Below are 15,192 nucleotides of genomic sequence, written 5' to 3' on the forward strand. Positions count from 1 at the left end.
TCTCTAAGGCAATCTATCCAAGCAGTAGAAATAAAAGCAAAAATAAACAAACAGGACCTAGTTACACATAAGCTTTTGCACAACAAAGGAAACCATAAGCAAAACAGAAAGACAACCTACTGAATGGGAGAAAATATTTGCAAAAGATGAGACTGAAAAAGGGCTTACTTAACAGTTCATACAACTTAATAACAAAAAAAAAAAACAACCGAATCTAAAATTGACAGAAGACCTAAACAAGCAATTCTCCAGTGAAGAGATAAAAATGGCCAAAACACATGAAAAAAATGCTCAATATCACTAATTATCAGAGAAATTAAAATCAAAATGACAATGATGTATCACCTTCTGCCAGTCAGAATGACCATCATTCAAAAGTCCACAAACAATAAATGCTGGAGAGGGTGCAGAGAAAAGGGAATCCTCCTACACTTCTGGTAGGAATGTAGATTGGTGCAGCCATCGTGGAAACCAGCATGGAGAGTCCTCAAAAAACTAAAAATAGACTTACCATATGATCCAGCAATTCCACTCATGGACATATATCCAGAGAGAGCCCTACTTCAAAAAGACACATGCAGCCAAATATTCATAGCAGCACTTTCTAGAATTACCAAGACATAGAAACTACCCAAATGTCCATTGACAGATGACTGGATGCGGGGAGCCGCTCGTGACGGAGGGCTGCCGAGCACAAAACTTGGGCGTAAAACCCCAAAGTGCAGGGCGCCAGGCTCTGAGATTGAGGCTGCCGAGCACAAAGGATGGGCCTAAACTCCCACAGTGCGGGGCGCCCGGCTCAAAGGTCAATTGAGTTAGAACAATCTCTGTCCCGCCACCTCTTTTACTAAAGAATGCACCAGGTGCGCCTATGCCTGAGGAAATATCCTGAGCTATTAAGTCACAAAGGACCTTCAGAGGGAGAGATACAATCGGCACACAAGTCAGTGATCTTTTTAGAGAACAATCACCTGAGATAATAGCACACGAGTCACGATGTTAGCTTAGAGGAACAATGCCTTAGTTTATCATCTTGGTTCCAGGAACTCTTAATCTTAGTTTTACGAGAACTGTAAACAATAATGATGTCTGTAACAATATACAAGTTAATGATTTTAGTACACGTTGTTAATGTGCCTTAAAACAATACCTTTGCCTACATGCAGGAATGTATGAGCTAATGGGTTAAAATCATATAAATTAACTGCAAGAAATAAACTCGTCGTCCACTCTTGACCTAGCGTCTTGCGGGCTAGAGTGAGACCCTCTCAACCCCAACTTGTCTTGTCTTGCTGTCTCTTTGTTACGTCTTTCCTTTTCTCAGTCCTGCAGCACAGGTTTCTGGACCTGATCGATTGTCGGCTGGCTCCGACAACTGGATAAAGAAGTTGTGGTATATTATACAAACGACTACTACTCAGCCATAAAAAATAATAAAATAATGCCATTTGCAGCAACATGGATGAACCTGGAGAGTGTAATTCTAAGTGAAGTAAGCTAGAAAGATGAAGACAAATACCATATGATATCACTTATATGGGGAATCTAAAACTTAAAAAGAGACAAACAAACTTATTTACAGAACAGAAACAGACTCACAGACATAGAAAACAAACTTTGATTACCTGGGGGAAAATGGGGTGGGAAGGGATAAATCGGGAGTTCAAAATTTGGAGATACTACATACATGTAATAGATAAACAAGTTTATACTGTATATCACAGGAAACTATTCAATATTTTGTAGTATCCTATGGTGAAAAAGAATATGAAAACAAATATATGTATGTTCCTATATGACTGAAGTATTGTGCTGTCCTCCAGAAATTTATACAGCATTGTAAACTGACTATATTTGAATAAAATAATTTTTTAAAAAAGGCAGGGAACCACTAGTCAAATCAATGTATAAAATAAAATATCAAAATACTTTTCCTTTTAAACTTAGTTTCCATTGAAAAGAGTTTTTAATAAATTATAAACTTTAAAAATAATTATGCTTAACTTCTTATTCAATTCATTGATTTATCATATTTGGTGAACATAGTTATATTGGCACCATAATATTTACCAAAATTTAAAAGAAAAATACATTAAATTGGAAACCAGAAGACATGCTTCTAGATCAGGCTCTGTTACTAACTTGTTATCTGGTCTCCATGGAAATCCATGGAAAATCTGACTTCTCTGGGTGGCAGTATCTCTATTAGTAAATATGAAATATTTTAACTCCAGTATTCTTTCTTTGAGTCAAAACAAGCATGATATTTGAAAAAGAGTTGAGCTTGTCTTAGAACTTCACCAGTTTTTCCAAGTGACCTTTGCTTCACCAGGACTTTGCTATTGGACCTGTAATTTGGGGAGACTGATGCTTATCTTGCTAAACATTTGTTAGAATTAAATGAGATTTCATAAGTAAAGTAGCTAGCACAGAGTGTGGCCAACAATAGATGCTTGCTTGTTAAATGTTTAGTTTCCTTTTCTTTATGAGTAATCAATAAAAATACTGCATAGGAGTAATAGTAATGATACTGATAGTTGCTATGCATGTCTGTATGCCTGTACTCTTTTAAAGCATAACTAGCCTAAGAGTTTTCATACCTGGTAGGGAAGTAAAATTTTAATTCTTCTGTAATTATGCTAATTTTATAGGCTAGACAATATGAGGTAATAATGAAAAATTTCTAGAATGTAAAGTACAAAAGAGATAAACAAGTTTCTACTGTATAGCACAGGGAACTATATTCAGTATCTTATAGTAACCTATAATGAAAAAGAATATGAAAACAAATATATGTATGTACATGACTGAAACACTGTGCTTTACACCAGAAATTGACACACTGTAAACTGACTATGCTTCAATAACAAAAATAAAGAGCATAAAAACTGTGATCTTTCTGAAAAAAATATTTAAAAAGTAACAGATTGATGTCCCTTTTAATTTAGTCTTTCTGCAAAAACTTTATACCTTTGGAGAGTTAGGCAGCTTTTAGAGCAATAATAACACTCTAACTTATATCTGGGCTTGCTGTCTTGATGGTTTTTATCTCATTTGATCCTAGTTCAGTGTCTGACATATAATAGAATTTAATGTGAGTTTACTGAATAACTAAATTAGTCTTTGCAATATTTTGCAAACGTAAGCAGCATAGATATTGTCATCATATTTTTTTCTATGAAAAAACTGAGCCTCAGAAAAGAGGTCAATTAACTTATCCAAGGTCATAGGGCAAGGCATAAACTAAATCTGAAATCTAGATATCCTGATTGCTCTTCTGCTACTCACTTGACATCACCATGTGGCATGATTAAAGCTTCTTAGCTCTTTCCTGTCTATACATTCTCCATCTATAAAACAATATATTTATTGTTTTGAAAAAAGGCTTTAACAAAGCTAATAGTGTAAGAAAGCTTTCTGATCTACTTTTCTTCTTATGGAAAGGCAGTGAGGAGAAAGGCTTCTTATTGCAAGCTATTATGATTAATTATCTGTGAGTGTTTTGTTATTTAGGTTTCCAAAAGGTAAGCAGAAAGAAAAGGGCCCAGTAAGAGTAGATCTGGAGAGGAGACAGAAGGTATTAAAAGGCTGCAGGGATCACCAATTTCTGGTATTTTCTGTGTCAGGAATTTTGTTTTCTACACTTTATTTTAGCATAATTATTTAAAAATTATCAGAACATATTAACATTTTCCATTAAATATTGTTGATTCTTAAGTGTTATTTTATTTTGCCTTTGCCCTGATTGGCCTCTCCCCCATAGCTTCAAATATATGTCCAATTTTGCAATGGAAGACAGTGTTATAAAAATAGAAGTTGAAATATGTAAATTCCCTTTGGTATTCAATTTTTGGGGCCTTTAATAATAGTGGCATTCAACTGCCTTTCCTTCTAATAATCAGAGTTTCACTGACAATGCAGCTGGTTCACTTGTTGTGTATTATGTGGTATCTGTGGTGTAACTGACAGGAAAAAGGCAATGTGAAAGCCTAAGAAAAACAGTGAGCTCAGCGATAGCATTTCAGACATTCTGTTCTGTGTGGTTATAAAATTTCAAGCTTTCTTTTTCTCATGTGAATTTGAGGTTGCCAGATGTCCTGTGCACATATGACTATTCTGTATTTCTGTGCCACATCCCATTTTCATCTGTATCAAAAGACAAAATGGTCCTCCCATGTGAGCCAAGTAAGACACAGTTAGTTGACTACTGTTGGCATTTGTTCCTTCTCCCCTCCCCCACCAACCTGGTTGGAAAATGTCCCACATTCTCCAAACTATTCGAATCACTGTGAGGCAGAATTATAACTGAAGTGAGAGCCCTGTTAGTCATATTAGATGATGATGGCAGTTGTTTCCTACAGACATTATGACTTACTCAGAGGCCAGTACAGTTTGATCTTTTAACTTTCAATTGTCTTTTACCTAGAAATGATATAAATTGGAAATGGAAGTTATAACAGTTTTATGAATTTTAATTTTTAATTTGATTTTCTTTTGGTGAGGACATGAATAGTAATCTTGTTCTGACTTTCTTTCTCTAGGTTGAACTAAGTAGATGAAGAAACAATCTCAGACCAATTATAGTAAGTTATCATTTAGTTGGCATGCTCCAAGAAGGAAATACATTTTAAATAATATAATATTTTGGTAAATAGAGTACTGGTATATATGACAAAAGTTGTCATTCCTATTTTCAAATAATTTAATTATAATAATATGCCAAATTATTTAACACAATAATTATATGAAACCTAATTGAATTTTGCTTTCATTGACTATATAGAATACTTGGCATGTAGCAGATACTTACTAGAGCTCTGTGAAATTGAAATTAATTTAAACAGGTATTTTAATATCATGAAAGTCTTTGGGGTCATTATTACAAACAAAAGTTATAATACCTTTTATTTATACAGCATTTTCAGCTTTCATAATGCTTTTTATTTTTTATTTTTTATTGCGGTATAGTCAGTTTACAATGTGTCAATTCTGGTGTACAGCAAAATGCTTCAGTCATACATGAATATACATATATTCATTTTCATATTCTTTTTCACCATAAGCTACTACAAGATTATAATTCTTTTTCAACATGAGGTTTTTCATTTGATACTTTCTCTAACTTTGTTGAATAGGTGAAGCAAGTATTGTTATCCTTATTTTATAAATGAAATGGGTCATATAGCTAGTAAGTGACAAACTCAGGAGTTTAATCTTAATTTCCTGTCCCCTAGTGCTCTGACCCTTATATTGCTCTTATCATTTAATATTTGATATCAAGTAATATGTCAGATACCAAAGTCTATTGCATTAAAAATGTTTAAAATCATCTAACCATAAAAACAGTTTTAAAAACATACTTTTAGAAAAATGCAGGTATTTTAAGAACTGGAGAGTGTATATATCCTTCTATGGAATGAGCATGACTACTCCAGGCATACTTTAATAGCATGAACCACAAAATATTTGTTAAGAAAACAAACCAGAAAAAGAGGTCACCAAAATATATAGCTTTTCCTGTTAAAGCTTAAACTTAGAAAAGCTAGCTAAAGAAGGAACTATTTTCTTTTTATCTGTGCCAGTTATTGCAGAATATTTTTTTTCAGGAAAATCTCTCTATTTAGAGTCTTTAAAATTTTAAGCTGAAGAGGCCCAAATGGAAAGGTAGTTTCTTAGAATTCATGAGTCTCTATCTGTTGTTAGATTATAAAATCTTTGATGACAGTGGCATTGCCGATTTGTGTTTGTGCATACTTCATTATTTTGATCATAATAAGAACTCAGAATAAACATCTGAGGAAAATTTGGCTTAATTTACTTTCAATTCTTTGTCTTTGATGGTTTGTCCCATCTTCATAAAATCAAAGAAGATAAAAAAGAATGGGAGTACTTTGACATTTTTTCTCTTACCATTTTCCACATTACTTACAAATTTCTAAAATATAAACTAATAATGTGTCTTTCCTACTTAAAAATCTCCTAATTCATGAGATAAAAGGCAAAGAGGAAGGAGAAAATTTTACTTTTATTTTATAAACTTCTGATATATATGATTTCTTTTTACAAGTGTGCATTACTTTGCAGCAAGAGAGAAAAAAAACACACTATGCAACAAAGGAAAAAAAAGAAAAAGAAAAAGAAAAACAGAGATTCTAATACAAATTGCCTACAGGATAATGTTTGAACACCTTAGCTAGGTAGAAGGGGTCATTAACCTGAGATGTCCAACTTCCTTGTTAAGGTTAATCTCCCCAGTCACACCCCACCCTCACCCTGCACACAAGAGCTCATACATCCCTACTATCCAGTGAAATAGAATTATGTTTTCTAAAAATACCAATACCATTATTTTCCCTTCCAACTTGCTTTTTGTGTGTGTGCACTTTATTCAATATAGAAAGCCCCGCCCTCCCTCTTGTTTTCTATGCGAGTTCTTCAAGATCTAGCTCAAAACACACTTTTTCAGTCTATAGCAGATTTAGTGCTCTCTCCTCTGTATGCCAGACTGCTGTGTTACACAATAGCTTCCCCCATCAAATTTCGGTCAGAGCAAGAACCATGAGTCATATGGTAGAGATTTTTGTACCTCTTTTCCTCTTCCTTTTTCTTCCCCTTCCCCCTATGCTTATGCCTGACACATAGAAAACATATAGTAAATGCTTGTTGAATAAATAAAAATGAATGCATTAACAAATTAATATCTTTTTCTAAGGTAATAGAACTCATGTCTAGTGAATAAATATTGTTAAAGTACTTAAAGAGTAAAGGTCGTTCAGCCTAAGAAGGAGTATTGTGTATTGGATAGAACTCTGCTTTGGAATGAAACAGATAAGAGTTTGTTTTTAACATTCATTAGTTCCTAGCAGCGTGACCTTTGGCAAGTGACCTCACCTCCATGGGATTCATTTATTTGATTTATATAATGGGGCTAATAATATCTACCCTGCAGACAATTGAAAATACTTAAATCACCTAGACCATTATCTGGCAAAACCTAAGTGCTTGTTAAATGGTAGTTATTACTATTAGCTTTTTCTACTTGTACAATGTTTCAGTTTGGTATATTTGTTAACACCACACATTTGATTATCTATGCTAGCTGTCTAATGCCTGTTATTTTTTCCTCCTTGATCACATTGTAAACTGCTCATGTTATACTTTAGACCCTGTCTGTAGCACCTAATTAAGTGCAAGCCCTATACTCAATTTTAACTACAGGGTTAGAACTGTGGGTTATGGTGAAAAGAACACTGGATTTGGAGTTAGGCGATCTGGACAACTCTAATTTATGTTAAGTAACTTTCCTTTATCTAGTTCTCCTCAGCTCCTTCATTTGTAAAATGAAGAGAATAGACTTCTTGAGTCTTTTACAACTCACAAATTCTGTGATTCTATACTTAGATAATTCATCCTTTTCCTGAAATAAAGAATTGCACTGTAGTTCAATAAGTTCAGTTCAGTAAGCCTCAACAGCCAGATAGAAAAATGTAGAGCCCAGATAAGTTGACCAACCAACCCAGTTTTCTCAGAACTATCCCAGTTTTAACACAGAAGGTCCTGTGTCCCATGAATCTCCTCAGTCCTGGGGAAACCAACAGAGTTGTTCCTAGCTCCAGGTAGTTTGACAAATGAAAGGTATTTTTTAATTTATAGCTGCTTAAAGCTTTTTTTTCTGTCTTGAATTCTACATTGACAAATAGTGTTTGATTTTGGCAGTAGAGATAAGCAATTGAGTAGGAGAAAAAATAAGATGAACCCATGATATACAAATGAGCACCCTTCTCTGGGTGATAATAATTCAATGTCATTGAAACAGTCACCTTGGAGAATTTTTACATACTAGGCACTATATTAGGCTATGCTGTCAAGTGTAGGCATGTAGAAGATTCTATCTCTGCATCAAGCTAACTATGTGTGTGTGTAGGGGGAGGAGTTGGGGGGATGTAGGACATACATCTTGAAAAATGTCCCCACATACCACAAGGCTGTGTATAATGACAAAATATGTTAGAATGTTCAGGGAAAGAAGGGGAGACTAGTGAGGACTAGAAGAGGTAGAGTTTCAAGTGGCACAGAATTTGGATTGGTTATGGAAATGGCTAGGCAGACAATCTGAGGGGTGATACACATGCTGCTAGATAGTGCACAGGTCCTACAGGTAAACAGCTGTTTATGGACTTCCAATGCTCATGAAAAATACCACTAGTTAAAAAAGGAAGTCCTTAAAGGGATGAAAAGGGAAGTTTGGGGGTAAATGGGATGGTGAGGGGGTTGGGAGTGATGAGATCAAAGGAACTGGGGAAACAGAACTACAACCCAGATGGTCCCTGCAAATTTTTGCTGAGTTTCCCCTCCTTTTTAGGATTATCTCTTTAGCTCTCTGCTGCCACAATCTTGTTTGATTTTCATCCCCACATTATGTACATTGGCATGCTGTAGGGAAAAGGCACAGCCAAAGAGCTTATCCACCACTTACTAGCTTTATGACTTTGGGCAAGTGAACTAGCTTCACTGGGGCTCTGTTTGCTCATTGATAAAATAGGAGCAAGCATATCTACTTCACTGGGTTATTCTGAGAAATAAGGAAATAATGTGTATAAGATGCCTGACATTGTAGCTGGAAGATATTGGGGACTCAATGAATGCTAAGTTCCTCACCTATCTCCTTTTAGGCTTATGACCATGTATTTGATTATTTGTCTGAGTAAGAGGCAGAATCTCCTTCAAGTGGACTCAAAAAAGACTCACAAAGGAGAGTTAGAAACATGGAGGAAATGCATTAGAGTTTTCTTTGATCACTCCTCATGTCTCTGGAAACCCCTAGAGACCTGGAAATCCAACCGCCTCTATCACCCCCAACCCTGTAGTTCATCTGTTTGTGTGGTTTAAATTAGAACACTAACCCCTCTCAGGTCCATAAGAACATAAGTTCCTTTCCTTGCCTTGACTCTCCCTGTGTGTCATGCAAGCAGCATGGCTAGCAAGGCAGGTACAGTTGTTTACTAATGATCTGCATGTGTTCAAAGCTGATTCCTTCCACCCCACTCCTGTACACTGACAAGAACAGGTTAACAGAAATGAGCTCTAAGGCAAATTTTTGCACTGCAGGGAATAAGATCTTGTCACTTTACTAGGAAAGCTGGGTCACTGAGGTGTTTCATTACCTTCTCCAGGGCCTTTCTTTGTTTGGTTACCTTATGAAGTTCAAGAAGTTTGCTTTCAAAGTTGTTCAGTGTCTCTGTCAGTGCACCCTTTATTTTTGTAGGAATTTCCTCTCCCCCTTCTCCCCTCAGCACCCCCTAGCTCTTCCCTGTACCCTTTCCAACCTCCTTCCAATTTTCCCCAAACCATCTTCTCAACTTTCCCTCTATCATTTCTGTAATCTCTCCACACCTCACCCAATGTCCCTCCACTCCAACAATTCCCCTACTCTCTTCATCTCCCTATATCCACTGACTTGTCACTACTGCTAGAATACTTGGGACTCCACCCAAATTTTTAGAATTTTCCAGTCCCTTCGCTCCCTCCCTTGTGTCTTATTCTCTTCACTCAGCTAAGCCAAGAAATAATTAAACACTACTAGAAATTGGCATTGTTTATTGGTTCTTAAAAAGTATCACTTGCAAATTTATTTTCTATATTGAAAAGATGTTGCAATTGTTGTGCTAAAGAAAATCTTGATGAGAAACAATTGAGTCAGTCTAACAACTACACTTTTTAAATGTTAGTTTCTAATATCTATTGTCATGCATATTGTTAGTATAAATTGTAATGAAAACAGCCCCAGATTAATGCAGGATTCAAATAGGGGGGCATGCAGGGTTGGTGGGAAAATAAAGCAGTTTAAAGTTGTCAGGTTCAGTCCATGATCCAAGAGGCAGGTTTGTTGTACAGGTAGCTTTAGTTCATTGCCAGAGATTCAGTGGAAGATTCTGGGAGCAGCAAGTGCTGATGACAGCTGAGGTAACAGAAGACAGGTTGCTAGGAACAGTCACTAGGACACAGGATCTATCCAGCAATTATTTCATCACGACGTCTTCTATTCCACCTGCGCCTGAAGCAATTGTAGTGACAATAACGGGATGGAAAGGACACAGTGCGGGTACTCCACTCAATGTTAGGATCATGTGTTTCAAGCCAGTGGATTCCGAGAATCAGAGGGTATCTTGGGGCATGAATAATGTCAAACTGGAGCTCTTCAACGTGGTTTCCAATTTTAACTTCAACAGGTGGTGTTTCCTTGGTTATGGGTCCATTAATCAATGGACGGCCATCTACGGTTTCGAGCATTAGAGGGAAGATGTTATTGCGGATGGGCAGCTTCTCTCGAAGAACCACAGAATGGTCAATGCTATTTCTGTAGGAACCTGAATCCACCATTGCTTGCTCAAAGAACTGTCGTCTTCCCAGTCGGATTTCAACCGTAAGCCATAGGGTACGAGACATGGATATTGGAAGTGAGGGGGATGCATATTTGTAGATTGGCCCGCCCGGGTTCCCCCTTACCGCCGGGCCTCGATGTTTCCCGCTTGATGGGCACGATGAGGCTTGACAGGACAATGTCTGGCAAAATGACCAGGATGACCACAGTAGAGGCACAAGTGACCTTCACGACGGCGGGCTCGTTCAGCTTCACTGAGGTGTGGGCGATTGCTTGAAGCCTGCACAGGCAGGTCTTCAGCCAGTGGAATAGCAAGATCAGCTCTCTCCTCAGAGGGACTTGCCTCTTGTGGACTTAGATCAGGCTTACCACTTAGCTTCTCTTCTAGGGTGATGCACTGGGTGATCAGATCAGATAGACTGGTGGCTGGGCTTAGGCGAGACAGTTCATCTCGGATAGAACTGGCAAGCCCTTCCTGAAATTGGATGCAGAGAGTGCTTTCATCCCAGTTTAGCTCTTGAGCAATGAGGTGGAAGTGGCTTGCATACTGGTAGACATGGTCCTCCCCTTGGCAGAGCTGACGGATGCGGTGGTTGGCATCTTCCATGTTTTCTGGATTGTCAAAAGTATCCTGGAGCACTTGTATGAAACTTTCAAATTGCTCCAGCAGGGGGCTTTGGATATCTACTAAGGGCTGGAACCACTTTCCTGCTTCACCTGAGAAGCGGTTGCCAACAAAGCTTACCAGGGCTGCTTCAGTGGGATACAGGTGCCCTCTGACTCTCATGTAACTATTCAATTGAACCAGGAACTCAGGAAGCTTTTGGGCATCCCCATTGAAGGCAAGTAGGTATTCTAGGGGGAAAGCTTCAGATTCTAACCCGCTGGAGGGCTGTGGAAACTCTGAAGCTGCTGATGTTTCAGCAGCTGTTAGGCCATCTAGGGACTCCTGGGGTGCTAAGAGTCCTAGGAACTCCTGGGCATCTGAAGGATCCAGGAGATCCTGGGGGGCTGGAAGCTCAAGAGACTCCAAATTTGTTGAGGTCTCCCAGCTTTCTGGTGCCTCATGGGGCTCCTGGGCATTTAAGGGATCTTGGGGTTCTGAATTCTGGGGCTCCTGGTCTCCTGGGGCATCATGGGTATCTGGGAGCTCCTGGACATTCTTGAACTCTGGGGGCTTGTGGGCCTCCTTAGCTATTGGGAGCTTCTGAGGCTCCTTGGCCTCTGAGGGCTTTTGGGACTCCCAGACTGCTGAGAGCTCATGGACCATTTGGGATGCCTGGGGATCCTTGGTTGCTGGGGGCTCCAAGGACTTCTGGGGCTCCTGGTCTACTGGGGGATCCCAGGCTGGGAGGTCCTGAGACTCCCTGGACTTTTGGGGCTCCTTGACCTCTGAGGGCTCTTGGGGCTCCAAGGCTGCTGGGAAATCCAGGGGCTCTGGGGATCTTTTGTACTCCTGGGCCTCAGAAGGCTTCTGGAGTGGTTCTTCCTCCTTGGCTGCTCGGGGCTTCTGGAACTCTGGGATCTGGGACTGCAAGGTAGCATTTTCCTCCATCAGCCTCTGCACTTGAGCCTGCAGAATTTCATTCTCCAATTTCAGAGCAATGTAGGAGGCTGCTAAGTCCTCTACCATCTTTTGAGGAAACGGGCTTGGTTTGGCAGTTTGCTGCCAAGAGAGATTGGGTGACAGTTTGTGAGGTCTTTCTAAAAGCTCCTCACAGGCAGATGTCAGGCTCTGTTAGTTTCCCAGAGGTGGAGATTTGGGCCCCACTAAGGTTGATTAACAAGAGATCACTGTGAGCCTCCAGAGCTCAGCAAAGGGAGGTGTCAGATACACTGTGAAGAGAGTGGGGTCTGAGGATCAGAAATGGTATAAAGCACTCATTCAAAATAAATCAGAACAAAACCTGCACAGCAGTGCTGGGTTTCTTTTACTATAGGCTCATATTCATGAGCTGGGTCATATATGCTGGCTCTGACCCCATGCCATTTTAAGAAAAGCATCTGACCCAGACTTTGTATTTATTTTGCATTTCTCTTTTGAAACTGAACATTATATAAGAAGTAATTTCTCCATATTCTTTTCTGTTTTATATAGTCTTTAATTTCTAATGTCTGCCTAATATCCCAATGTAACACTTGGATTTTAACAGCTGCTTTCAATGACTAAATCAAATGTTTGAGCAATGTGGGGATTTTAAGTTCTGTGGTGGGCCAACCCAAGAGATATTTTTGGGTGGCTGGGGTAGTAGGTAGGGGGGAGCTCTTTCTGACACCTCAGAAATCACACCAAATAAGTAACCACATAAGACTAGCCTCAGGAGAAAACAAGCAAAAGTTGACTATATATATATATATATATATATATATATGTGCTCAGCAGACACATGCATATTATTTATAAAATGCCTCAAAATAGTTAAGAAAATAATCTTTATAAATGTACGTTACCATTCAGAGACTTAGTCCAGGAGCTCGGCTGTCTGTGTACCCATCGCTGAGAAGGGAAGTGTGTGAATGGTTGTGGAGGCTTGCCTTTTCTGCATACACTGAACTCAAACAAACACACCCACTCCCAGAACACGTTCCAACTCTCCTCTGTAATGTAGCTATTTCAAGTGTGGAAGAGTTTTTTTGACAGTACCTCTCAGTTTAGAGCCACAAGGAAAGTAGGATGCTGTGCTGATGTGAGGCAGCCTCATGTACTCAGTTCTTGGTTACTTTAATAAATATTTGGCCAGAAAATTGGGAGTAATGCCACTGCCCTTGTGAAAAGTTGCAAACATTTCTGAATGACCACAGTGGTTTGGGACTTTATTTTTTACGTCTGTCTCATGTAACCTCCCATCACTCTATCCACACTGGGCCGCTTGTTTAATTCTTACTCAGAAAGCAGCCTGCATCCCCTTAGTCCCTTCCCCCATTCGCCTACTCAGTCCCTAGGGTCCCTTCCACAATGTTTTCTTGGGAACTTTACCATGGACAGATGTAGACAAGGTATAATAGGGTAAGATTGTGGAGAAGGCCAACTTTGTTGGAGTACTTGTAGTAGACTTGCAGGACCTCTGGTTCCTTCTGAATATCTTGGCCCAGGGTTCTCATCCTTACATGAGGCACTCAGGTATTCTAGGCAGCACCCAAGTAGCCCATTAGAGGCTAGCCTCTTGAGAAGTGACCTTGCTCAAGATCTCACCTTCTCTTCTCATGACAAATCACAGTCACACCCTGGGCATGGACCATGTGGTCATTTTAGGTAAGACTCATTTTCATCCTAGTAAGGAGTAGGGTTGGGGGTTCTGCCTTTGGCTACCTCAAATCACACATCAAGTTATTTATGGTCCCAAGTCTCCTTTAAAATGATCAGTTCCACATTAGTGAGCATAATGGGATAAATCCTGGTGATGGAATATGCCCAAACCACAGCAAATTGACAGCCTAGACTAGTTGAACCTGAATGCAGAGGCTTTGAAAAGAAAAACAAAATCTTTTGCAAATCAAATAATATTCCCACCTTTCCTTTTGATAATTATTCTTTAGAAATACACTACATATAGAAACACCACCATCATCAGGAAATAATGTGTTCCTCATATGTGAATTTTTCAGATAACTGAAGACTTCCTTTTGAGAATCCAAAATACACAGTTGATATTTACCTTACCAATTAAAATTTTCAGAGAAATATTTATAGCATGCATTGCACTTCTTTCTCCATTCTTAAGTAGATTATTTTGAATGTAATTTAATTTAATTTTTAATGGCTTGGGATCATACTTAGACAAGCCAGCTCCCTTACTGTGTTTAACACCATGTTGTCTTCTGAAAGCTATTGAGAGGTATAAAGTGTCCTGTCTCCAAATTAAATAACTCCAAATTGCTATACTTCCAAACTTCTTATAATTTCATTTTACTTTGTATTTTTTTACTCTTTTGCTATCAGGCTGTCGCACAGGCCTTCACACTGTTACTTATAGGCCTACCTATACTATGTATAGACAAATTTGGCAAATTACTTAGTCTTTCTAAAATTTAGTCTAAAACTCAGTTAATGAAACTGTAAAATGGAACTATTAATTGTACTTTGTAGAATTGTTGCAAAGATTTAACGAAATAATGCATGTAAAATGCTTAGCACAGTGTCTAGCAGCTAGTAATACCCAATGAAGGTTAATAATAGTAATAATAATAATAAATAATAATAATAAAAACTGTAGCAGCAGTTATATCATTTTAATTTATTCTTTTTAATTATCTGTCAATTGGGAAACTGGATATTTAAACTTGATAGAATTGTGTAAGGCAGAACAAGAGCTCTCGTATGAAGAAATCTGCACTGCATGGATTTTACAGCAGTGCCTTTTCACCACTCAGGAGTTTTTTTTTTCCCTTCCTGGCAGGGTTATGGATGATTTAGTTCACCAAATAATGTTCTAGAATCAGAACTGGGGGCACCTGAGCATGAAGATGAGATGATTAACAAAGGGATTGTGGAACAGCCAAAGTAGATGTTTAAAAAGTCCATGGACTAAAGCATTCAACAGTGCCTTGCCTATAGGTATATTTATTCAGTAGATAAATGCAGGAACTTCCCCCCACCCCTGCTAAAGAGCAAAGATCAAACTCAAAGTCCTTAAGTACAAGTTCCAAACTGTCTAAACAGAGAATTATTCTGAGTGGAAAAAAGAGCTACACTTACTTTTGTGAAAATGTCTAAAGTAATTTTAATATCCTGAATTAGTCAAGTAAGAATAGAAAAGTAATCACATCCAAACTCTCATAATGTTTCCCCTACACGTTAATCTTTCTTATAG

General features: G+C 38.3%; 1 protein-coding gene across 1 annotated transcript; it reads right to left on the reverse strand.

Moving 5' to 3' along the window:
- Positions 1-10,502: 10,502 nt before the first annotated feature.
- Positions 10,503-12,014, reverse strand: RTL3 (retrotransposon Gag like 3). The gene is made up of 2 exons (XM_006218300.3): positions 11,604-12,014; positions 10,503-11,531 (listed from the first exon to the last, which is right to left on the reverse strand). Exons 1-2 carry the CDS (start codon positions 12,012-12,014, stop codon positions 10,503-10,505), a joined length of 1,440 nt encoding a protein of 479 aa, XP_006218362.1.
- Positions 12,015-15,192: the final 3,178 nt, after the last annotated feature.

This window comes from Vicugna pacos, chromosome X, assembly GCF_048564905.1.
Source record: "Vicugna pacos chromosome X, VicPac4, whole genome shotgun sequence".
Lineage (NCBI taxonomy): Eukaryota > Metazoa > Chordata > Mammalia > Artiodactyla > Camelidae > Vicugna > Vicugna pacos.

Bases quoted from the DNA above. Each gene is read 5' to 3' on its own strand.
- RTL3 (XM_006218300.3), bottom strand. From the start codon at position 12,014: ATGGTAGAGGACTTAGCAGCCTCCTACATTGCTCTGAAATTGGAGAAT. The intron at 11,532-11,603 runs GCCAAGGAGCCT...AATGTCCAGGAG, and splicing joins AGTCCCAAAAGCCCTCAGAG to CTCCCAGATACCCATGATGC.